The following is a 27,249-nucleotide window of genomic DNA, read 5'->3' on the forward strand; positions in this document are numbered from 1 at the left end:
GATTAGTGTGAGACACTTTGAGCCTACAATACTGAACCTTTTCACAATATTCTAATTTTCTGAGATTCTGAATTTGGGGTTTGCATAAGCTGTAAGCCATAATCATCAAAATTATATCAAATAAAGGCTTGAAATATCTTACTTTGCTTGTAATGAGTCTATATAATATATTAGTTTCACCTTTTAAGTTGAATTACTGAAATTAATGAACTTTTGCACGATATTCTAATTTTTCGAGTTTCACCTGTATATATATAACACACACACACACACACACACACACACACACACACACACACACACACACACACACACACACACTAAACACTTTAAAACCACCCGCATAATATTGTGTAGGTCCCCCTCGTGATGCCAAAACAGCGCCAACCTGCATCTCAGAATAGCATTCGGAGATGCTATTCTTCTCAACACAATTATACAGAGCAGTTATCCGAGTTACCATAGACTTTGTCAGTTCAAACCAGTCTGGACATTCTCTGTTGACCTCTCTCATCAACAAGGTATTTCCGTCCACAGAACTGCCGCTCACTGGATGTTTTTGGCACCATTCGGAGTAAATTCTATAAACTATTGTGCGTTAAAATCCCAGGAGATCAGCAGTTACAGAAATACTCAAACCAGACCGTCAGACCGGCTGTTTTGGTGCCACAAGGGGGACCTACACAATATTAGGAAGGTGGTTTTAATATTGTGGCTAATCGGTACACACACACACGCACACACACACCTGCACCTTTTCAAAGATCCACTGAATTTAGATGACACTATTCTCGGTTCTTTAATCTGGATTAGTATTCTACAACTGAGCTCTTGTAGCGAACACAAGTTGAGACAGTCACAATGTCGGGGAAAAACTGCTTTATTCACAAAGCAAAGCAACAGTACAAAACAAGGACAAATCCAGTGAAGAGTAGTCAAGGGGAGCGTGAGGTCGAGAGCCGGGGAATCAAAGTATCGTAAGGGGCAAATCCGGGAGAGAGTGGTAAACGAGAGCGGGAGGTCGAGCCGGGAAAAACAGTTAACAATTAGGGCGAAGAACTAGATGGGACTAGCGGGATCAAAGACAGGGGAACAAGGGGAGCTGGCAAGCTAAGGGGTAAACAAGAGGAGGTCAGAACTAGACGAGACTAGCGGGGCGCAAAGATACGGGAAACTAAACACAATAACCAACACCCTTGAAACGGATGTGCTGTGGTATTTATAGGGGAAGGTGCAGGTGTAAACAATGAAAGGTGATGAGACGAGTGCAGGTGAAACTAATGTGCAGGAGGATTGGAAGCGCGTGAGAAACTCGAGGAAGGGAGATAACCTACAAGCATGTGAGCGAGTAGGAGCAAAGTGGGCGTGAGGGCTCGAGCGAGCAAAAAGAGCGTGAAAAGCTCGAGGGGGCGGAGCGAGGGAGTGAGGTCGAGGGAGTGAGTGTGTGTGCGACGAAGCGGGGATGGGGCAGAGGAGCGGGGTTCGTGACAGCTCTAAGAATGTTATGATGATCTTTAAGAGAATTTATTCCAGTATTTATTATATCTGGATATATTTCATTTAAGCATTTTTTTGTTTTTGTTTCAATAATCTATCCATAATTTGTTGGTTTAATTGTATAAATCACAAATCTCATGCTCTCCTTCAACCAATGTGCAAATTCAAAGCTATACATTTTTTTTTTTGAAGGTTTATAAAGTTTGCAAGTTACATCACACCAAAAAAAAAAAAATACAAGAGCACAGATCCTATATATTTATTGACATTTGCTGTCAACTACAATCTTTTTATTTTTAATGATTCGTTTTTTCAGTCCTAATATGAAGCCCGCTATACTCCACTTTTTGATTTATGTCTGCAATCGCTGCTCCAAAAGTGCTTTATCCAGGTCAATTCCATATCAGTATTTATTGCCTTCATCACATGACATGTTGCTGATCTTTTATACTAAAACGTGTTTTTAGTACATCATATCTGAGGAATACAAACGAAACCAGAAACAGAAACTCAAAAATAATAAAAGGCAGAGTGTATGACTCAGAGGCTGTTCAGCAGTGTGTGTTGATTACCTGAAAAACAGTCGCGAGCCTCCACCGGCCGCTACAGTACTGATGTCCAGCTGCGGTGCCTGCAGGGTGATTCCTGCGATAGTCGCTTCAAACACGTGTTCATACTGACCAGCGTAACGGCTCACATCTGTAGATGTGCCTGTATAAAAACATATGTCAATAATTAAGAACAAATTTCTGTCTGTCCATCACATAAAGCATACATATGGCCTCTGAAGACTGAAGAAATATACCAAGTCACATGGACTAATTATAATGGTACATGGTATGTTTATGGTGTTTGATGATGATGATTTTTGTCATGTTTGAAGCTTGACAGCCCCTGGTCACTGTTTGCATTTATTATATAGAAAGAGAAGCATTTTGTTTATCACAGAAGAAAGCGATTCAGGGTTTGGAATGACATTATGTGAGTAAATCATGACAGAATTACAATTTTTGTGTTTACTAATCATTTAATCCTGCCTTGTTTTAGTGGTGTAACAGTTTGAGTTTTAACTGTATGATAATCATCAGAAAAGATTGCTACTTTTATTCATATTTAAATATTAATAAATTAATAATTTTGTGTCGTAATTTTTGCGTCACTAGCACCACCAAAGTCCTATCTACTTGAAAGGGGAAAGACCAAAATCTCCAAAACGGTTGGTCAAGATTACGATCAAAGAACATATTTCAAATCAGCAGTAAAGCCTGACAACACTCGTATACTAAATTGTGCATCTTTACCTCAGTTTACACATGCATGCGCACACACACAAAATGTCCCAACTTGAAGAGCTAATTTGTACGCGCATTCTCAAGATGAATGGTGATTGGCCCTTTTACCTGCAAGCTTGGACTTCCTTTCTACATCCATTGAGCATTCCAATTTATCCCATTTATTTTAATAGAAGTGGCTCGTCTCTGCTAAATGGACTATGGCATCACACACGAGAAAGGCCTGACTACAGCCCACAGAACGGGACAGGGATACATATGGGGCGGGGATACGCATGTCAGTCCGCCCATAACTTACTCTGATAAAGCCCAACAGTGCACTTATTCAGCCATCTGTATTCAGGATGTATTTTTTCCCTATTAATTTTTCCCATATACTTTTCATAAAATCCTTCATAAAAGAGTTGTAAGCCATGAACCACAACAAGCTCCGTGGTAAATTACAACATCATGTAAATTTGTTTTGCGGCAAAAAAGTATTTGAAAATTGGACAAAAAGACAAAAAGGTACATTCTCCACATCAGTTAGTGTTAAAAAGCTGCTGCACGTACTCATATTGATAATGCAATCAGATAGAAAGGGGAAAATAATCAAACTAGAACTTTTTTGCATTATTATAAAAACTTTCACAATTTGAAAATTGCACTCTTCCAAATCACAATTCATCATTCAGCCCTAGGTCTTTTGAACATAAAGCATTCCCACACTGGGGACCAATTTGGTGGCTTAGGTTCAGACAAATCAGTGTGCTGCACTCTCAAACCACGGAATTCCTACTTGTCATATTAACTAAGAGTATCTCTCACCTCCCATGTCGAAGCCAATGACAGGTTTGTTATTTATAAAGCTGTACGAGGTGGCGGCATAACCCACGACTCCACCAGCAGGACCCGAGAGCACCGCCCGAGAGCCACAGAACTGCTCCATGGGCGTCAGACCTCCATCAGACTGCATGAACAACACATCCACATTCTGGGAAAAAAAAAAAAGAAAGAGAGAGATTTAATTAAGGGGTACTTACAAAATGCAAAATGTCACAAAATGTAAGATAAATCCCATAAAACATCCATTATAAACTTCACACACATATACACACCTTCAAGCCTCCTTTAAAGCCGGTGGTGAATTCAGAAAGGTACATGTGTATTTTTGGTGTGAGGTAGGCATCTACACAGACAGTGAACCCACGAGGCACTGCTCGAACCATGGGCATCACCTCACTAGACAGAGACACTTGAGTGAAACCAAGACGCCTCGCCAAATTGCCCACGGCTTTCTCATGAGCAGACCATCTGAAACACACAACATCATTTAAAGAAAACATTTGAACCACTTCATCAGATTTTACAGTATGCTTTAATAATGTCAGTGTTTGATATAATGTCTATAGCAAACAAGGTAGTAAAGGCACAAGAGACTTAAATATACAATTCAACAAAATATAGTGAAAACAAATCGGGTGCACGTTAAGCAAGTGAACATGCCAGACTGATAACTGAAAAAAGCCATGTCATTCTACTGTAGGTGTCTTTCACTTTCTCCATCCACTTGAGTTTAAAGCCCACTATACCACCAAGCACTAATTTTCCACTAATGAGTAGCAGACACCTTGGGGAAAAGTTTGCGACTTACGAAAGCAACTGGACACTGGATATTGGAAGACCTATTTTTCTTAACATCAGAATGTCACTTTCACTCCCCTGATGTTGACAGGGTAGGCCCAACATTTGGTGAGGGCTTTACAGAGGATTTAGCTCCCCTGCATTGAGTCTCTCTGCCTTCTCTGAAGCATTCTATTATTATATAACAAGAGTGCATCGATATATCAAAATTACAGTTGTGATGGAATCATATCAATACTGAATTGTGTCAGCATATTTATAATGTACAGTCTATTTCAAAAACAGCTACTGACATCATCCACCAATTTTAGATAACAGCTATTGAGAAACCTAGCTAGCTAACGCCGACATTGGCTATCGTATAAATGCAATCAATGTATCATACAGTGATGACTTGATAACAGAGAACTTCAAACTGCTGTAACAATGCATTAATCCAAAATGAGGCGATAAATAGCATGCAATGAACATAAAAAAAAAAAAAAAAAAAAAAATACAAAATCTAAACAAAGTACACATAGTGCAATATTTATGATAGCAGCCAGACTGTGTGTGCAGTGGTGTGTTACTTATGTACAGTTGAAGTCAGAAGTTTACATAAAACTTACCCATATACATTTAAACTAATTCAATTGTAGGAAAATTCCCTGTCTTATGTCAGTTAGGATCACTTCTTTATTTTAAGAATGTGAAATGTCAGAATAACAGAAGGGAGAATGATTTGGTCCATGAGGGGAGGAGGGAAGTGACTCCCCGACCGCCTGGAGCGGTAGAGCCGCTGCCAGGGGCGGAGGAATGTCCCCAGGAGTCGCCGGGAATGCGGAGGGGCGTTCTGTCTGCCGGGGTCGTGGTTCTGACTCCGGTCCGCCTGAGAAGGTGTGGTGATCAAGGACCATGCGACAGTGTATCAGAACCGGCGAGTACTTTTTTTTTCCCATCTCACTCTCATCTCTCTCTCTCTCACTGCCGCTCCGCTCTTTTAAATTTTTCATAGTTTTTTGGGGGAGTACTACACTGTTACAGGAAGTACCCCCCCCCATTTAATGATTTCTGTTTACCTCCCCATGTCCCCTCCCTCAAACAGGTAGACGGAGATGACCTGCTGGCAGACGGGGCGGAAGGCACGCCCCTCCTCAGGGAAAGGGGGGGGGGTGTACGTCTTGAAGGGGGCTCTCCAGCCTGGGAAAACGAGGGAGGAATGTGGCAGGGCGGAGGGCAGGGCCGGGTGGTGATTCTACACACCTGGTCCCTTATCAAGCTAATCAAGCCTCCGAGAGGGATAAAGGCCGACTGTGGAAGATGGTGGGGAGAGAGAGATCGTTTACAGGCATGTCCGTCATGTGTGTGTAGAATCACCACCCGGCCCCGCCCTGCCACAATTTATTTCAGCTTTTACTTCTTTTATCACATTCCCAGTGGGTCAGAAGTTTACATACACTTTGTTAGTATTCGGTAGTATTGCCTTTAAATTGTTTAACTTGGGTCAAACGATTTGGATAGCCATCCACAAGCTTCTCACAATAAGTTGCTGGAATTCCTCCGACAGAACTGGTGTTACTGAGTCAGGTTTGTAGGCCTCCTTACTCACACATGCTTTGTCAGTTCTGCCCTTTGGAGGTATGCTTGGTGTCATTGTCCATTTTGAAGACCCATTTGTGACCAAGCTTTAACTTCCTGGCTGATGTCTTGAGAAATTGCTTCGAAATATCCACATAATATTCCTCCCTGATGATGCTATCTATTTTGTGAGGTGCACCAGTCCCTCCAGCAGTAAAGCACCCCCAAAACATGATGCTGTCACCCCCATGCTTAACAGTTGGGATGGTGTTCTTTGGCTTGCAAGCCTCACCCATTTCCCTTCAAACAGAACGATGGTCATTATGGCCAACAAACAGTTCCATTTTTGTTTCATCAGACCAGATGACATTTCTCCAAAAATTAAGATCTTTGTCCCCATGTTTACTTGCAAACTGTAGTCTGGATTTTTAATGACAGTTTTGGAGCAGTGGCTTCTTCCTTGCTGAGAAAATAGTGTTTATACTTGCATAGTATTGTTTGTACAGATGAACGTGTTAGATTCAGGAGTTTGGAAATTGCTCCCAAGGATGAACCAGACGTTTGGAGGTCCACAATTTTTTATTTTCTGAAATCTTGGCTGATTTCTTTTGATTTTCCTATGATGTCATCCAAAGAGGCACTGAGTTTGAAGGTAGGCCTTAAAATACATCCACAGGTACACCTCTAATTGACTCCAATTAGTCTATCAGAATCTAATTGGCTAATTGCCTAAAGGCTTGACATAATTTGAGTAGCATCTCGGGTGCGTTGCGTCATAAACATAAAATGTTTAGGTCACTGTGTCAAGTTAAATATAGTTTAATACTTAGAACACATCTCGAGATCCCTTAGTTCAAATTTGCGCTCCATCAAATGTTTTGAATGCAAGAACGTAACGAATGTCTGTTTTGTGCTGTCTGGTTGTTTTCTTCACTGTATAAACTGCGCGTTGCCACACAGCTGAAATTTCAATTACTGCCCTCTGGAGTAAACAGGTGGTACTACAAGCCTGCATTTCTCAGGAATATTCCTTATTACAATCCCTATTATTGCATTGCAATAAACTGTGTAAATTTTTTTAACGTGTTATTTCTAATAAAATTAAATCGCACTGAATTAACGTGTTAAATCGACAGCCCTAATATATAAATAAATATATATATATACACATACATACATACATACACACACACACAATTTATTTGTATTTTTTTGCTTTTTTTGTGTACTCATGTGTGTACACAGGAATGTTTGTTGAGGGTCAGGGTGGGATTTAAATGTTTATACTATGCATATATGTTTTTCTTTTCTTTATTTACTGTAGGAATCAATAAAAAAAAAAAATGTAACTTCTGACTTCAGCTTTATGTGTGCTTATGCGTGTCTCATTCAGATGCTTGGTACAGTGCTCTTCTGTGACAGTTCCATGTATAACTTATGAAATGTGAACACAACAATCATAATGGAAATCTTTTTGTTGAGTAGTTGGTAGCTTAGCTAGCTACATTTGAGTAGCTTCCCCAAAACTGCCTGCCATTTGTCATAACGTTCATCAATCGTTTATTGTATTTTTACATTCTTTTAACCAAATAGCAACAAAGAATCTCCAAAACGGCTTTCTTTTGTTAAATGTTAACATGATCTTCTGTTTTGTGTCTTGGTTATTCCTGTAGGTTATGTAATGTTGTTAAATCATTGAACAGTTTGTTTATTAGTTTTCTAAAGTGAATATAATGATCTCAAGTACACACGTGTAAGAATGCAAAAACAGCACTGCTAGACTGCGGATGCCTTTGGACCACACATGTCTCAAATCCTGTTCGACACGCTGAAGATCCAACTCACACTTCACCTCCAGACTGTCTCCTGAACTGCCTGAGAGAGAGACCGACACAGACAGAGAGAGACAGACGTCAACATGTACTTCTACAGTCATTTCGGTTGGACTTTAAAGGCACTTAATCTTTCATCTCAGTTCAATCAATTTCTTTTAGATTTAAACATTGACCATCAACATCTACTGTTTTCTCATATAATGCTTGACTTATTACACATAGATGACTAATATTGGCATTATATTCAAGTTGTATAGCCAGAGGGTTACTTGTTTCCCCAGCTAAGTTTAGTTTCTCGCCAGGTTTTTCTTCCTTCATTAACACTCTGGTTTCTGAGGGTGTTTTGGGTCCTGGAGAGGTTTTGACATGCCTTGACATTTGTGCTTTTTTCAGTTGCTTAAAAACACATTAATGGCTAAAGTCTGATAATACTGTATTCAGCACAAACTGGGCAACAATAATATGTGAGCAACATGTGTGTACATGTTAGTATTTCTGAGAAAATAACGTTTATGCATGTTTTTGAAAAAACTAAGTCATTGAAATAAGGCCATATAACGCATACTAAACATTTGTCCACAAGATTTTTGAGAACTGGATCTTGTAGCCTAGGATTTTTGCTACAAAATTATGTGAAAACCATCCTGATCACTCATTCATACAAAACAATATAGTAATTGAACTTTTGTAAGACACTTTTAGTGTTAGAAAGGTCATATAATGAATATTGATTGTAATTCACACCTGAGACGACAAAAGACCCATCCCCTGGGCCTATCAAGGAGGAATGTGACAGAAAGAGAATGAATGTGAGGAGACTTAATGATCAAAATCAAGTTTTAAGTTAAAAGTAGTAATCTGACAATACATTTTCTTTACATAAAGACTTTACTTAATTTTAGACCTATATTACAGTTTAACCCTCTGGGCTCGACGGACGCGCCGGGATATTTTCGTCATTACAGCTGAAACAACTTAAAATACTCCAAATTTTGGGGCATACAGATAAGTGTAAGACATCATTAGAGACTAAAAAGGGTCTACTTTTATTTGTGTACACTCACAATAACTTTTGTAAAATAAAGAAAATAAAAAGGGTGAGCTTTCAGCAGTCTCTGTGTTCATGAGCATATATTTCTGAAACACGTCACAAAAATTAACTGAAACTCCGTGAATATTTATCACACAAACATGAAACATATGTCTAAAAAAGCTTAAGATTTCTACTTTTAAATAAAACAATTCAAATTTAAAACAAATATTCTCCTGCAATGTAATCTGTATGAAACAAAGCACTGTACATTTTTTACAGGCTTAGCTCATTATAGGTAATGTGATCCCACCCACTAGCAGAGCGCTAGTAGGTATTTAAATTGTATGGTGTATGATATAAATATGATACGTAATATGATATAAAATTATATGAATGTTTAAAATATATTTTATCTAGTGTTTATGCTGCCTCATTATCATCAATGCTTGTGCTTGCAAATATGTGTTCAGGTTAAATGAGTAAAATGCATTTTAAATATGCCCATATTAGAACATCAGCATCTTATAATGATTTCTGAAGGATCATGTGACACTGAAGACTGCAGTAATGATGCTGAATATTCTGCTTAGATCACAAATTGCATTTTACAATATGTTCAAATAGAAAACTGTTCTTTTAAATTGTAAAAGGAGTTCACATAATGTTTTTACTGTATTTTGGGTCAAATAAATGCAGTCTTGTTTAAATGCACTCATTTAACCTGAACACATATTTGCAAGCCCAAGCTTTGATGATAATGAGGCAGCATAAACACTTGTTAAAATATAATCTAAACATTCATATTATTTTTATATCATTAAATATAATATTTACATCATACAGCATACAATTTAAATACCTGCTTCAGCCAAAACAGCATTTAAAATGTAACTAAAACTTGCCTATTAGGACATATTTCAAATTTCAATACTCTGAATCCTGGCTGGCAAGTCTGGGAACAGTCCCACTAGTAAAATATGTACATGTTTATATAAAATAGCATGTCAACTAATGAAAACTAAATTACTTACTCGTTCGAAATTATATCCTCGGCTGGATCAAGTCTCTCTTCAAAATACAAACATTCATCTGAGTCCCGCTCTTCTTCTGAGGAAAATTGTAACTCTTCGTCACTATCCAGGAGTTTTCTCACTTGTGTATCGCGATGTCTTTCAAACGTGCAGATAAGTGAATTAACAATTTTTTTTCAAGGCACAGTCGGGGGCATGTACCATTTGATTTGATCGTCTCAGAACATTACTGTATGAATAGCGCGCTCTGCTGGTGGGTGTGATCAGATTAGAGATAATTCGCTGAGCCAGGTGAAACTGTACATCACTTTGTTACATACAGATTACATTGCAGGAGAATATTTGTTTTAAATTTGAAATGTTTTATTTAAAAGTAGACATTTTAAGCTTTCTTTAGACATATTCTTCATGTTTGTATAATAAGTATTTGCGGAGTTTCAGTTCATTTTTGTGACGTGTTTCAGATATATGCTTGTGAACCCAGAGACTGCTGAAAGTGTAAATGTCTTACACTTATCTGTATGCCCCAAAATGACGGAGAATTTGATGTTGTTTAGGGTTTGGTAATTAAATATATTATTGGTATTTTGTTTGTTAAGGCATAATTTAAGGCGGTTACTGAGATTAAGCGAGTAGTATTCAGCTGGTCATATGACTCTAACAAGGCAGTCCTCGAGGGGACTCTCTCCATGTAGAATAAAAAAGCTTTTTATAAGGATACTGATGTAATTTTTTTAGCGCTGTGCATTTACAACAATATGTCAGTGACCTCTATTATAATTGGCTCAAATTGTTGATCAGAGTGGCCCACATTTCTGAATTACAAATAGGCACTGTTGATCTCTGAAAATGAGTCGTTTGGTTTCAATAAATGCTCTTTTTGGACTGGGGAGGAAGTTTCTGAAAGTTATAGTACATCTTTAAAGTACAATTAACTGTTTTATTTTAAAGATCAAGGGAAAAGGAATTTATTGAGCTCTATTACTGTGGTATATGCAGTAGTTTTTTTACCTGTTACTAATTGTCTGGGTTTGTTTCTGGGGAGCTGACAGTAATCTTGTGTGAGTATGACCCGCTCATCCACCTCAATCACCTCCTCATACAACACCTCTGGCATACACACCTCCTATAACAACAACAACAACACACACTTGGAATCTAGGTTATTCATGAATAGGCTAGAAATTATTATGAACTGTTAGTTGTATTTGATGATGCTTTCAAAATTCCCAGAGCAAAATAGTAAACATTTTAAAATAGTTTAACGTATAACATACAAATCTTTCAAGACTGACCTACCATTAGCTTTGAGGTTAAGTGATGGTATATGCTTGCTTAAGCCACCAATTTCAAAAATTTGAAAGCACTGTATCAGAGGTGCAATGTTTTATTTTGAGAGCTGCAGCTTGTTTTTCCATTTTGGAGCTGGACAGAGTGGTCACTATAAACTGTCATTCTATGGAAACTATGAAGATTCTTCCAAATTCAGCATAAAACAGCATGTAGCTATGGAATTACATGAGGGTGAATGACTTCTAACAACTCCATAGCTCAAACGATTCTATTGCTCACCAAGTCAAACAGATCAGGTCGTGCCTGCGTGCCAATATGTAGTAAGTCCCGAAATCCACGTGTCACCAGTAGCGCCGTTCTCTCACCCTGACGCTCCAGTAAAGCGTTAGTCGCCACTGTGGTGCCCATACGAATCCACCCAATCAGAGAAGTATCCAGAGGCTGGTCTCGAGGAAAGCTCCACCCACTTTCCTGTGTAATGAAAGGGTCATAAAACCAACCTATTTCAGCATTAGTTGTTCACAACTCAGATTTAAAGGGATAGATCACCCCAAAATTTTAATTCTCTCATCATTTACTCACCCTCATGCCATCCCAGATGTGTATGGCTGTTTTTCTTCTGAAGAACACAAACGAAGATTTTTAGAATAATACTTTAGCTCCATACAATGAAAGTGAATGGTGATCAGGCCTTGAAGCTCCAAAATGGATAAAGTCACCATAAATATAAACCTTAAGATTCCAGTGGTTTAATCAATGTCATCTGAAGGAATGGTTTTGGGTGAGAACAGACCAAAATGTAACTCGTTTTTACGTTTCATCTTGTCATTTCTCTAGGCATGATCATGATTTCAAGCTCAATTCCACTTCCTTAGAGCTTGACACATGCAGATCGCTAGATTGCTCTATAGGAAGTGTACTCAACCTTGAAATCATGATTGCCAAGGAGAATGCAATCAAAACGTATTGTGAAAAAGGTGTTATATTTTGGTCTAGTCCCACCACAAACCAACTGGATCACTTCAGAAGTAGGGATGGGCACGAGTACTCGGACAAGGCAGCAATAATCGACCAAGAAAACGATGATCAATAGTGACCACGCATGTGACTTCTCACTTAATTTGAAATCCAGTCAGGATTACCTGACAAATAAACACAAACGTGTCAAAGAGGGAGCTTATTTTAAATTTTGAGATTGATTACGTTGTGACATTGAGGGGTACAACGATTATAAGAGACTTCTCATGGCAAACAAACTGATACTGCAATGCTATCGTTACAATAATCAAAACAAAGAGTGTAATTAACCATGTTTTGAAAACCTGTCTCTGTAAAACATTTGCCAAACACGCTTTATTATTATTTCATGTAAGAACTTTGACTCGTTAATGGATATTTGTAAAGGGAATATAAGGGAAAGGAGGAGGCGAGAACCGGCTTGACAATATAAATAGTTTAATGAGAAACTTAAACAAAAGACACAAACACACACATGATGGTCAGCGGACTGTAAACAATCTCTCTCTCATCGCACCACCATCCGCAGTCGGCCTTTATCCCTCTCGGAGGCTTAATTAGCTTGATAAGGGACCAGGTGTCTAGAATCACCAACAGGCGCCGCCCTCCGCCCTCTCACAATATTATTTAATAAAATCGAATGATTGTCATGGACTAAACCTCCCTGACCTGCGTGACGAAAGACACACATGCAAATCGACAAAATTAATGAAGATTGCTGCTTGAGTTTCCAAGTTAGATATCCGATATAAAGTGTCATTCCGTTGCACTTTCCTCAGTTAAAAGGTGGAAATTCAGACTCTCAGAGATTAACGGAACACTTCATGAATCACAGCAACAACACAGCATCGCGGCTTTCCTCACAAGAGCGAACATTTGGGGACACACACACACACACACACACACACACACACACATGTTGTGTTTCCATGTTTTATGGGGACTTTCCATAGACATAATGGTTTTTATACTGTACAAACTTTATATTCTATCCCCTAAACCTAACCCTACCCCTAAACCTAACCCTCACAGAAAACATTCTGCATTTTTACATTTTCAAAAAACATAATTTAGTATGATTTATAAGCTGTTTTCCTCATGGGGACCGACAAAATGTCCCCACAAGGTCAAAAATTTCGGGTTTTACTATCCTTATGGGGACATTTGGTCCCCACAAAGTGATAAATACACGCTCACACACACACACACACACACACACACACACACACACACACACACACACACGGCGTGTGTGGCAGTGCACAGCAGGCGAGTGTTTCAAACATCTAGACAGAGTGCAGTTAAATGGAACACAATGCAGCATCTTCAAAACTGAACTTTAACTTAACACGCATATTAAATCGCAATGGTTATAGCATCTCCTGTTATTTCAAAATATCCTGTTCAGACAGGAACAACTTACTAAGATTACTACGGTAACCTGCAGGAAGAACAGACAGTGTTGTGCACATTTTTTCAGAGTTGAGCAGCGAATCTTCACATAATGACAAAATATGATACATTATATTTTGATTATGCAATATTCTGTACATTTTGTAACATACTATTTTATAACAGCCTATAATAATAAATGGATGATACACTGAAATAACAAGACGCAATGCAGCAGCTATAGCCGTTTGTCTGACATGTTATTACAGTTATGAACATGTAATTGCCCCTTGAGTCCTCATCGAATAGACAAAATGATCAAAATGCCCATCCCTATTCAGAAGACATTGATTAAACCACTGAATTCTTATGGATTTCTTTTATGCTGACTTCATCTTCTTTTTAGAACTATAGGAGTTCTGGTCACCATTCACTTGCATTGAATAGAGATATTCTTCTAAAAATCTTTGTGTTCAGCAGAAGAACTCCTTGACTTTGTTTGTGAGATTGTACTATTTGTAGGATTTAATGAGAAACCTTTGCATGTTTGTCCTTACCTCCTCAAGCACTCTGCGGATGCCCTCAGTCGGGGCATCTTTGTAATTCTGTGGGTCATGTGACAGCAGTTTTAGGACCCTCTCTTGCCCGTCGGGCAAACGGGCAAACACGTCAGTGAAGGTACCTCCACGATCGATTGCAAAGTCAAACTTTCCTATAGATTCAGCCATACTGAGACAATGAGACACAGACGACAATGATCAAAACATCCGAGAGACGAAGTCTGACACATAATGGCTCTGGCGCTAAACATAGTGAGCTGTCAAGAGTTTATCATGCAGGATTTTTTGCCCTAAGTAAATTCAAAAAGTGTCCATGAAAATAAGCAAGAACTGCACATGCCTTGGTTGCACAAAAGTGCAGCTGATTTGGAATGCGTTTAGGCGGGCAGCTCTAGGACTTGAGATAAAGCCAGAGTGACAGCAGATACTTAGTCAGGGTTATGAACTGAGGTAGTTAGTATGACGTTCGACATTCATTGGACATTCAGTTTCTCAGATGTAAGGGACCGTCTGAAAACTCCACTCACTAGGCCAAAACATAGGAGATGTCCACTCCACTCATTCATTCAATTGACGTGAAAGTTATACATTTAAAAATAAAAATAAAATCACATTCAGAATGTTCTAATAACTTCCCAGAGGACAGACAGACATACTACAGGTGAGATTATTACAGTATGATCAATTATGCAAGTACAGTTATCAATTATTTTAGAAACTAAAATTCAATAAAATTATATTTTTACATTTTAAAGGATGTAGTAAATTCCCAAAAGATATATAGACATACTACAGGTGAGATTATTACAGTATTTATAACAATATGAGTACAACAATGAATTATTTTAGAAAAAAAAAAAAAAATAGTTGTGCTTTTCAACATCCAACCACATAATTATTGTGCTAGTGTCTTCTTTTCCTCTATGAATTTATACTCTGCCTGTTATTTAGCTTTTTGCTAGATCATCATGTGTAAGATCACCTGCTTTCTGTCCGTTTCTGTTACTTAATCAGAGAGTTTTGGATGTTCTTTGTGTATCTCTGAATTAAGGGTTTTTTCATCTGGTTTTCTGCCTCCCTGCCTGTTGCAAACAATGCTAATTTACGTTTTCCTTGCCCTGATTTAATTCATTTGCCCTCTGATTGTACTTCGATTATAAATTCAGTTCTGTTCTCCCTGCTCTACCCATGAATGGCTGGGCAATGAGAGCAGAAAAGAAGCATTCAATGAAATGATTACTTTAAATGAAAGTAAAATTGATACACTTGATGCAAGTGATCCTGACTGAAACAACAATCAATAAAACCATTATATCTCTCAAAATCTCCAATGTTACTCAAAGCCAGTTAAATACTTAAGTTAATAACCTATTCAGTTATTTAATCAAATAAAATGAAAAACAAAGCAAATTGACTTTCCTATCACATTCTTTAAAGATCCCAAATTAATTTAAAATAATCTTACAGAAGGAATAAAAAAAATTAATACTAGCAATAAACGTTTTTAGTGGAAAATTGTTTCAGCTTTATTGCCAAGTATGCTTACACATACAAAGAATTTGTCTTGATGAAAGGAGCTTCCAGTGTCTAACAATACAAAAACAGCAGCAAGACAGATAATAAAAAATAAATATATAATTACACATACACTCACCTAAAGGATTATTAGGAACACCTGTTCAATTTCTCATTAATGCAATTATCTAATCAACCAATCACATGGCAGTTGTTTCAATGCATTTAGGGGTGTGGTCCTGGTCAAGACAATCTCCTGAGCTCCAAACTGAATGTCAGAATGGGAAAGAAAGGTGATTTAAGCAATTTTGAGCGTGGCATGGTTGTTGGTGCCAGACGGGCCGGTCTGAGTATTTCACAATCTGCTCAGTTACTGGGATTTTCAAGCACAACCATTTCTAGGGTTTACAAAGAATGGTGTGAAAAGGGAAAAACATCCAGTATGCGGCAGTCCTGTGGGCGAAAACGCCTTGTTGATGCTAGAGGTCAGAGGAGAATGGGCCGACTGATTCAAGCTGATAGAAGAGCAACTTTGCCTGAAATAACCACTTGTTACAACCGAGGTGAAGGGTGAGGGTCAGAAATCCCTTGTCTCTTCAGATATATCAATACATATATATATATATATATATATATATATATATTATATATATCCTTTTATATCAATATCTATCTATATTCTGTTGCTTAACTCATTTAATAAAATGATGAATTAACTATATGCATGATCACATAATCAATTCTATTTTCTTATGCATAACTGAAATATATTTTGAATCATATGTGTGTTAAGAGTTAACTTTTTTCCAGGCACATTCCAGAGCCTTATTTTCTGTCCTGCACGAAGGTTGAAGGTCTCTTGGGAATAAGCTTAGCTGTGATGAGAGGGGGCAGGTAGAATGTTAAACATATGTGATAGATATGTTTTGTGTTTGACCGTTACCTGTCCATAACTAATTATATGATTTAAAATCCTATGTAATACCACTTAAATAGTAGAAGTGTGATTTCTCTCTTATTATTTCTTTAAGGGAAGAAATGATGTTATTTCTTCCCTCTCCTTTGCCTGAGGAGTGAATATTTTTATCTCATTGTTTTGGGTAAAATGGCCTGATAATGTGGGCTCTGGTTCCCTTGTGCGCAGAGAAGAGCTGTCGTTCGTCAGTGTTTTGTGTGTGCGTATTGACCTTCTACCCAGGTTTTGAACCCAGGAAGGCACACCAGGCTGACTCGAAGACGCCCGCGATCATCTGCGAGGTCACTTCAGACGTAAATCTCGGGCCCCAGGACGACAATTGCGCTGATTAATGTTGATAGGGCATAGCAATCTATATGTTGTGACTTTATGTTCTTTTAGCCAATCAGGAGTGAAATAATAGAATGTACTCCTTGCAAATGGTATAATTGATGTAAGATTTTGTGTAATGTACGAGTTGGCTTTCGATCTCCTCGTGAGGCTTTGCCGCTGGCTCTGCCAATTTCACTGCAAACTATTCTTCAGTAAATTTTGATTCTTTAATTGAATTTCTCGACTCCTGGTTTTCTTTCTCCATATCTTGTCCGGGTCATAACTGTTATACCCCTAACAGAGGTATGCAGCAAAGCATTTGTGAAGCCACAACACGCACAACCTTGAGGCGGATGGGCTACAACAGCAGAAGACCCCACCGGGTACCACTCATCTCCACTACAAATAGGAAAAAGAGGCTACAATTTGCAAGAGCTCACCAAAATTGGACAGTTGAAGACTGGAAAAATGTTGCCTGGTCTGATGAGTCTCGATTTCTGTTGAGACATTCAGATGGTAGAGTCAGAATTTGGCGTAAACAGAATGAGAACATGGATCCATCATGCCTTGTTACCACTGTGCAGGCTGGTGGTGGTGGTGTAATGGTGTGGGGGATGTTTTCTTGGCACACTTTAGGCCCCTTAGTGCCAATTGGGCATCGTTTAAATGCCACGGCCTACCTGAGCATTGTTTCGGACCATGTCCATCCCTTTATGGCCACCATGTACCCATTCTCTGATGGCTACTTCCAGCAGGATAATGCACCATGTCACAAAGCTCAAATCATTTCAAATTGGTTTCTTGAACATGACAATGAGTTCACTGTACTAAAATAGCCCCCACAGTCACCAGATCTCAACCCAATAGAACATCTTTGGGATGTGGTGGAACGGGAGCTTCGTGCCCTGGATGTGTATCCCACAAATCTCCATCAACTGCAAGATGCTATCGTATCAATATGGGCCAACATTTCTAAAGAATGCTTTCAGCACCTTGTTGAATCAATGCCACGTAGAATTAAGGCAGTTCTGAAGGCGTAAGGGGGTCAAACACAGTATTAGTATGGTGTTCCTAATAATCCTTTAGGTGAGTGTATACATACATACATACACACACACACATAAGTAGTGCAAATCTAAAACAAATGCGTTATATATAGTACAAAAATACAGTATGTTATTTACAGTGCAAAAAGTTTTGTTTTTCCTTTGTATGTAATGGCAGAAGAGAATATTTTAGATAATATAAATAGACTTAAACTGTGTATTGCACATAATTATTGCTCAATGGGGCGGCTTTAACCGTTTATGAGATGGATAGCCTGAGGGAAAAAAAAATGTCTTGTGCCTGACGGTTCTGGTGCTCAGAGCTCTGAAGCGTCGGCCAGAAGGCAACAGTTCAAAAAGGTAGTGGGCTGGGTGAGTGGGATCCAGAGTGATTTTTACAGTCTTTTTCCTCACTTTGGAAGTATATAGTTCTTGAATGGGGGGCAGGGGGCAACCAATAATCCGATCAGCAGTCCGAACTGTCCTTTGTAGTCTTCTGATGTCTGATTTCGTAGCTGCGCCAAACCAGATAGTTACTGAAGTGCAGAGGACAGACTCATTGACTGCCGAGTATAACTGTATCAGCAGTGCCTGTGGCAGGTTGAACTTCCTCAGCTGGTGAAGGAAGTACAACCTCTGATGGGCATTTTTCACAATGGAGTCAATGTGTGTCTCCCACTTCAGGTCCTGTGAGATGGTAGTGCCCAGGAACCTGAATGACTCTGCTGCCACAGTGCTGTTTAGAATGGTGAGGGGGGTCAGTGTTGGGGTTTTCCTCTTAAAGTCCACAATCATCTCCACCGTTTTGAGTGTGTTCAGCTCCAGGTTGTTTTGACTACATCAGTCAGCCAGCCGTTCAACCTCCTTTTTGTATACAGACTCATCATCATCTTGGATGAAGCCGATGACAGTAGCGTCGTCTGCAAACTTTAGGAGCTTGACGGAGTGGTCCTTAGTGGTGCAGTCATTGGTGTAGAGGGAGAAGAGTAGTGGGGAGAGCACGCATCCCTGGGAGGCACCAGTGCTGACTGTACAAGTGCTGGAAGTGAATTTCCCCCATCTCAAGCTGCTGCCTGTCTGTCAGAAAGCTGGTAATCCACTGACAGATAGACATGGGAACAGGGAGTTGGTTTAACTTAGTCCGGAGTTTGTTATAAATTTTGTTAATGGAAATTTGTTACCCAGAATGATCACTGTAATATCACTGTCATGTTTTAATGTGTTTTTGTTCATGTTTTGTGTTCGTGTCTTTTATTTTGAAAATGTAGTTCCTTGTTCCCGTTTCCTCTTTCTAGTCATGTGATTTCCTGTTCCTGCCATGTTTCAAATATTTTGTTCTTATTGGATCCTTGTCATGTGACCCTCTTGTTCCACCATGTTTATTAGTCTGATCTCTTCACTGGTTATGTTTAGGAGTCTTGTTATCAGTTCTGTTTTATCATTGTTCTTGTTTCATTGCCGTGTTATCTTGTTCATTAGTTTAGTCTCGTCATGTGGTTACACATGTTCATGTATTTAAGCCCTCATGTTTGCCATTGTCTTTTGAGTATTGTTTTGGTGTAACATTGTCAAGTCGTTTATATTTGTTTTGATTTATACGTCACTAATAAATACTGCACTTGGGTTCACTCGTCAATATCATTTCCTGTATTCAGCCTGTCTCAACATTACAATTACTTTTATATCAGGTCTTATCTCACTTCATATAAAATGAAATATCTGAATAAACATCCAGTTGGAGAAATACTCATACAAACACAGATTCGTTGCATTAAATTTGGAGGCGAAACTTCAACTGGATGTTGCGTTGAAAATGGAGAAGACACCGATTACAAAAAGCTGGTGGATGACTTTGTCTTGTTCTGTAGAAAACAAATGCAGCTGAATATCACAAACATAAAAAAGCTGGTGATGGACTTTGAGGGAACACCTGAGTCTAACTGTCATTGAGGCACAGGACGCAACAGTACATCAAAGCAGATATCTAAAAATATGTAAAGGAAATGATCAGAAAAGACAGCTATACTAGATTTTATATTTATTTACTGAAGACAGATGTAAAAGCATCCTCTCCACAACAGCGGTTTTATGAGCACCGTGCTCTAGGAAGTGACAGGGGAGATCTCTCTTGCCGTCAGTGATCAGACATTATTATACCATCTCTCCTGTTAAGCCTATATTACTGGAAGCACATACAGTATTAACAGAAATTATAGAGTAGTTTCTAACATAATTTCTGTTCTCATATAATTGATCATACTATAATAATCTCACCTATTGTAAGTCTGTGTAACCTCTGAAAATGTACTAAAACATTAAAAATTTGAAAATATAATTGTGATGAATTTTAGTGAAAATGTTTCTAAAATAATTGATTACTGTACTTATATAATTGATGATACTGTAATAAGCTCACGTGTAGTAAATGCATCTATCCTCTGGGAAATTACTACAGCCTTTAAAATGAAAAAATATAATTTTTGTGAATATTTTTCTTTAATAATTGATTACTTATATAATTGAAAATAACTGTAATAATATGTCAGTCTGTCTTCTGGGAAGTTATTAGAACATTCTGAATGTGAAAATGTATTTTACTGTATTTTATTTATTTATTTTCATTTATAACTTTCACGTCAATTGAATGAATAGGTGGCCTTCTCCTATGTTTTGGCGTATTTAGTGGAGTTTTCAGACGGTCCCTTACATCTGCAAAACCGAATGCCCAACGAATGTCGAACATCAAACAAACTTTACCGCGGTGGGTTATGACCCCCTTGATGGTAGTTGTGTTATTCGCACCCTGTTTGTAGTATTACAGAATTGTCAATGCGTAAACTCCGACAGATCTTAAAAATGTTGTCTGATTATTTTGTGCTGTGTACACATGATAAGCTGTTAGAAATAACTGCGAGTGGAGGTAAACGCTTAAACGGCAGGACAATCACTTGAATTTGAACTAGGCTAGATCATTGAGCCCTGATGCAATGCTGCAGACACACGTCAACATATCACACAATTAATATCATGTCCCTTACTCACAGTTTAAGCGCAGGTGAAATAAGAAATAAACAGACGATTCCTCCTCTGCCTCACTCCGTTTACTTGTCTCCACTCTAGTGTAGAAGAAATTGAGCTCCACCTCCACCGACAGCAGACTCTCCCTATACATGGCGGCGGGGGCGTGTTTGATGATGTCAATGTTCTCTGGCTCTGTGTTAGGTTACACACAGATTTGAAATGCTTATCTTCTAAAGAAATATATTTTTTATCGGAAGGTCATTGTAATAAATTAATAGAGAGAAATCAAAGCTCAATGTTTTTCAGGCCAGTGGATGAGAATGAAATATTGGAAATTGTGAGCAATTGTAAGAACAAAAAGTCTACTGATTACAATGACATTGACATGACTATAGTGAGAAAAGTCATTGAGGAGATCTCAAAACCATTGACATATATTTGTAACTTATCATTTCAAACAGGTTCATTTCCAAACAAAATGAAAACAGCCAAAGTCATACCTCTGTATAAAAATGGGAGCAAATACCACTTAGACCTGTCTCCTTACTTCCACAATTTTCCAAAATTCTTGAAAAAATCTTTAACAACAGATTAGATACATTCTTGGATAAACATCAATTACTCACTGACGGTCAGTATGGATTTAGACTAAATAGATCTACATCAATGGCAATAATAGAATCAATAGAGGAAATCACAAGTGCCCTGGATCATAAAAATTATGTAATGGGGGTATTTGTTGACTTTAAAAAAGCTTTTGATACAATCGACCATGACATACTAATAAAAAAACTGGAAAGGTATGGTATCAGGGGGATCGTATTAGACTGGGTGAGGAGTTATCTAAGTAAGAGACAGCAGTTTGTGAAGTTGGGAAGCTCCAGGTCAGTATGTTTGGACATTGCTTGTGGTATCCCCCAGGGGTCAGTGTTGTGACCAAAAGTATTTATTTTGTATATTAATGACATATGTTCTGTATCTAAGTTGTTGAAGATGGTTTTATTTGCAGACGATACCAATATATTTTGTTCAGGTGAAAACTTACAGCAACTGGTGAAGGATGTCACTAAAGAAATGAATAAATTAAAAATATGGTTTGATAGTAATAAATTATCATTAAATTTAAATAAAATTAAAATAATGTTATTTGGGAATTGTAGTATGAATATTCAGGTGAACATACAAATAGACGGGGTTACAATTGATAGAGTTCATGAAAATAAGTTTCTTGGGGTAATTATAGATGACATAATCAGTTGGAAATCACACATTAATCATGTACAATCTAAACTATCAAGATCAATTGCAGTAATAAATAAGGCAAAGCAGGTCCTGGATCGGAGATCACTCCACATGTTGTATTGTTCACTGGTTTTACCATATTTGATTTACTGTGTTGAGATTTGGGGACACAACTACAAAAGTTCATTACATTCACTTATAAGAGCAATAAGAATTATTCACAATGCTGAGTATAGGGAACACACTCATGCATTATTCATACAGTCAAAATTATTAAAATTCACAGAGCTTGTGAAGTATCAGTCAGCCCAAATAATGTTTAAAGCTAAAAATAATATATTGCCAAGAAATATTCAAATATTATTCAGGGTAAGAGAGGGAGGTTATAATTTAAGGGGGACACATAACTTCAAAGTTAACAGAATTCGGACAACTAGAAAAAGTTTTTGTATCTCTTGCTCTGGAGTAAAGCTATGGAATAGTCTCAATGATGAACTAAAGCAATGTCCAAACATAAATCAGTTTAAAAATAGGTATAAAATATTGTCTTCAAGAGATACAGGGATGAAGAATGGGGTGATTAATCAATGAGTGTTTTGGGGCTAGTAATTATTTTTCGTTTCTTTGTGTTATTATTATTATGTCATTTCTTTTTCTGAGCTACTGATATTTCTAAGTTATTCTTCTATATTGTTTATTTAATTACTATTTTCCTTGTTTAAATAATTGATAATTTATTTAATATTATTATTTTTTCTTTTTTTCTTTTTTGTATTTTTTTCTTGAATTATTTTTCTTTGCTTTGGGGTATAATAAAGTAGATTTATGATGGAACGTGGGTCGACTTATGGTAAGCTTTTGAATTATGGATGGGGGTGGGATTAAATAAGTTTTTTTTCTTCTTCCCACTCCTTTTCGAATATGTAATGGACATTGACAAGAGTAAGAAAAGACAAAAAAAAAAAAAAAAAAGTCTTTGACTGTAACCATTGTAATTCATTTGTTTTATTGTGTTATTGGAATTATTTTGATTTGTTTGCTTGATTTTATTTTCTTGTCAGATGTTCTTTTGCATAAATTCGAAATAATATATATATATATATATATATATATATATATATATATATATATATATATATATTTTTTTTTTGTCAAAGTTTAGAATCACACTAGCATATAGATGGCCTTTAATCTAACAGACATGGACTAAAAGCAGCAAACTTTAATTTCACTGGGTATAATAATGGAATCTTTTTTTCCCTCCGTATTTTAAATGATATAAATAGGCTATTTTTATAATTAGTTATCTTGATTATAAGAAAAAAAAAAAAAAAAAAGATGAAGTTATTTAGATGGGCCACTTGTATTAAAATGAATGGGAGAAATTGGAACGCTCAACCAAGAAGCTCTAGGGCCAAAGGTCAACAGATATAGAAAGGAAGCCCCGCCTTACAGTTAAAAGAGCCAATCACCTTTTAGATACAGACATCACCTGTCAATAAAATCAGGAATGCGTGTTAGCTTTTTTTTTTTTTGCATAATATGAGGTAAATAATCACAATGTATGATTGAAGTATTGTCAGATTTTATTTCTGATTTGAAATATGTTCTTTGATCGTAAACTTGACCAGCTGTTTTGGATATTTTTGTCTTTCTCCATCCGAGTAGATAGGAGCTGCACTTGCATGACTTCAAATAGCTTCCCGAGAGCGTTCCAAAAATGGCCGACAGTGGACTGACTTGCTAGATAGACTTTGGTAGATGTCAGTGCAGTGGGTGGACTGGTTCAGCTGAAGTTGTAGTCTTGAACTGCAGTTGAGCTCATGGTTAAATAATAATAAACACTATTAAGCATTGCCGTTGAACATCCAAAGCAACATCGGATCTTTCTACTGCTGATCTCCGTCAATTATGTGAGCGCATGTTTATTCGTTTTATTGAGTTATCTCTCATGTTAATGTTTTTAGCTGACTCTGCATGTTTCAAATGTTTGATTAGGAGATATTGAACTCCTTCAGTTAGTGATATAATTCATCAAGTTCACACACAAACACACACTTAACCGTCATGTCAGCTCTAGTTTAATATCTGCTCTGAATATTAGAGTTTTAAATGCGTGTGTTACTTGTTTTAATCTCACTCTTGAGCTAATGCTAGCTGCTATTGCTAACCAAACAACTCACGAGGCATCAAATTAATCATACATAAAAGTAAAAAGCTGTTATGTTTTTTCATGTGACGTGTGTCATACTGTAGAGACAATATTATTGATTTGAGTTTTGGCTGTAGTGTTACAGTTTAGTTTTCTTAAAGATTTTGAGCAACAAGTTTTGATGATGCTAATGCTTTGAAAGCTAATGATAAAGTCAAAACATCAAATCATATTAGTTTGATTAATCACCTAGTAAGCTGCCTAGCTAGACCATGACATTTTGGGCATCATGCTGTATCTAAATTATTGTGGCTTAACCATTGTTCGATGATGGTGGTACATATAATATAGTATATCATAGTTAAGTACTGTTATTATTCTGAATAATCTCCATATTTATGTTCTATGGTAAGGTAGTTTATTTATATAGCACAATTAAAAACAACGGGTAGTTGAGCATTGTGCTGTACAATTTGTAAACATATGCAAAGAACAAAAATACCCAAAACACTAATATTGTACAACACATACATCTAACTTCTCACATAAAAATGACACGCTACTAATATATTGGCAACATATCAGTAAGAGTTTGACAAGAAAGCCAGAAAAAAAAAAGATGAGTTTTTAAAAGAGATTTAAAAGATACCACTGTGGATGCAGCTCTAATATGCAAAGGCAGATTATTCCATAGCTTCGGAGCCATCACTGAAAACCTCGGGACAATCAATAATTTTTGGTCAGAGGACCGAAGTGATCTTGATGTAAGTATATCTGTAATAAATCTGAGAGATAGGGTGGTGCCATACCATTTAGAGATTTAAAAACAAACCGCAAAATCTTAAAATCAATCATATACCGGATTGGCAACCAATGTAAAGAAAACAAAATTAGAGTTATGTGGTCCCGCTTTCGAGAACCTGTCAACAATCTTGCTGCAGCATTTTGAACAAATTGCAATCGTGTCAGTGTTGACTGACTAATCCCTACATATGATGAATTACAGTTGTCCAAATGTGATGACACATATGTGTGCATCACTCTCTCCAAATCATAAAATTACAAAAATGGCTTGAATCTTAATTGGAAAAGCTTGATCGGACAACTGGATTAATTTATGGTATTTACATGGTACTCCAAGGTACTTAAGAAAAATAAGAAAATACCATTGTAGTTGCTGACATGGTTGCTAATGAACACACTCCTTTAGCCTATTTAAATTAAAATGTAATGTAAATAATACATTCAAATAAATACATGTTTCTTTCAAGTGTTTCTCAATGAAGTGTTCCTAAGTAGGGGCCTACTGAAATCTGTTTTATTTTTTCGCAAATCCCTTTTTCCTTTAAAAAAAAATTTATTATAATAATACAATTTCAAAAATGTTATGTTATAAAGTAAAATTTAATTGAATCATCAAAATGGTGTCAAATTAAATGAATACTTAAAACAAAAAAACAAGTAAACAAAGTAATAAGTACTTTTCAACATACCATTGCATTTTTTTTTTTTAACAAACTTTTATTCAGTATAACAGCTCTCTTGCTTGTTATATAATATTGCTTTATTATTAGGGGTCAAGCCCCGGAGGTGCGAAAGACCCCTATTGTTTTAGTTTTTTTTATAAGGGGTCAAGCCCCGAAATTTGGCATCTTTACCTCAAATCCTCTAGCGTCACCAACTGCCCAAATTTGAAGTCACGTTTATGTTAATAACATTTGAATCATGAGTCATAGAAACAAAATAATGTTTTCCTCTGATTCCTTGGCTCAAGACGATTCAATTGCTTTTCTGACGTTTTGAATTTTCTGACAAATCTACTTTTTCGAACGTGCCCTAGGCTGTTTGTCCGATTTGCACAAAAATTGGCCTGCATCATCTAGAGGCACTCGCAACAAAAATGTATTCACAGAATTTTGATAAACCATATCGTTTTCGAATGGCGTTTCAACTAATTTGACGAAGAACTTGAGGTTGTATCTCCGCAACGCTTTGAGGGATTGGGACCGTTTTGGTGCACTGCCCCCTACTGGTCATGAGATATGAAAAAAGTGAATTTTTGCTTATAACTTCTGAGCAGTTTGTCATAAAATCATGACATTGGTCTCATTAGATTCAGTGGGGTATAGCAAGTCCAACGATATAAAAAAATCCTATGTTGGCCATTTTGGATTTAGACTTAAAATGCTGTTTTACAAATGACTTGGTGTAGCGTTACGAAACTCTGTATGTGTCTTTGGCACCATAGTTTGAAGGGACTCAAAAAGTTTTGGGAAAGTGCCCCCTTGTGGTCCAAAATTATTATGCTTTATCTAAAAATGCTAATAGCTACACTGTAAAAAATGTTATGTGATACTACTTAAAAAAAGTATGGTAACAATATTACACGTAATATTTTTAAAAACTTTTCAATCCTTGTTTTTTAAAACGAAATCTCCTTAATGAAATCATGTGAAGTTACCCAAATTAGTTAGTATTTACTCCTTGTTTTTTTTTAATGAAATTTTCTTTAATAAATCACATGAATTCCACCAAATTAGTGAGTATTTAATCCTTGTTTTTTTTTTTTATGAAATTTCCTTTAATAAATCATGTGAACTCCACCAAATTAGTTAGTATTTACTCCTTGTTTTTTAAAATGAAATTTCTTTAAATAAAGCTTGTGAAATCCCCCAAATTAGTTAATATTTACTGCTTATTTTTAAAATGAAATCTCCTTTAAAACATCATGTGAAGTCACCCAAATGAGTTAGTAATTAAGCCTTGTTTTTTAAAATAAATCACATTAATTAAATATAACATGATTTTTATTCTTCTAATGATATTAAGCTAATTTAGTCATTTTTTAAGCTAAA

The 27,249-nt window shown here is 36.9% G+C and overlaps 2 protein-coding genes across 2 annotated transcripts in view; one reads left to right on the plus strand and one right to left on the minus strand.

Annotated features, from left to right (window-relative positions):
• The window catches only part of oplah (5-oxoprolinase, ATP-hydrolysing), a 72,700-nt gene extending 51,556 nt beyond the window's left edge, over nucleotides 1–21,144 (minus strand). Inside the window, exons 1-8 of the mRNA XM_052102935.1 lie at nucleotides 21,022–21,144; nucleotides 14,128–14,299; nucleotides 11,441–11,632; nucleotides 10,880–10,994; nucleotides 7,721–7,844; nucleotides 3,887–4,082; nucleotides 3,597–3,762; nucleotides 2,070–2,208 (exon numbers count right to left, since the gene is read on the minus strand). Coding sequence (XP_051958895.1) covers nucleotides 2,070–2,208; nucleotides 3,597–3,762; nucleotides 3,887–4,082; nucleotides 7,721–7,844; nucleotides 10,880–10,994; nucleotides 11,441–11,632; nucleotides 14,128–14,298 — 1,103 coding nt within the window. The 5' untranslated portion in view covers nucleotide 14,299; nucleotides 21,022–21,144. The remainder of the gene's footprint in view (nucleotides 1–2,069; nucleotides 2,209–3,596; nucleotides 3,763–3,886; nucleotides 4,083–7,720; nucleotides 7,845–10,879; nucleotides 10,995–11,440; nucleotides 11,633–14,127; nucleotides 14,300–21,021) is intronic.
• Nucleotides 21,145–23,964: 2,820 nt separating this feature from the next.
• Nucleotides 23,965–27,249, plus strand: part of stat5b (signal transducer and activator of transcription 5b) — a 106,024-nt gene continuing 102,739 nt past the window's right edge. The window contains exon 1 of the mRNA XM_052102937.1: nucleotides 23,965–24,155. The gene's annotated coding sequence lies outside the window, so the exon portion shown is untranslated. The remainder of the gene's footprint in view (nucleotides 24,156–27,249) is intronic.

The sequence above is a fragment of the Xyrauchen texanus genome, chromosome 33 (genome assembly GCF_025860055.1).
Source record: "Xyrauchen texanus isolate HMW12.3.18 chromosome 33, RBS_HiC_50CHRs, whole genome shotgun sequence".
NCBI classification, from domain to species: domain Eukaryota; kingdom Metazoa; phylum Chordata; class Actinopteri; order Cypriniformes; family Catostomidae; genus Xyrauchen; species Xyrauchen texanus.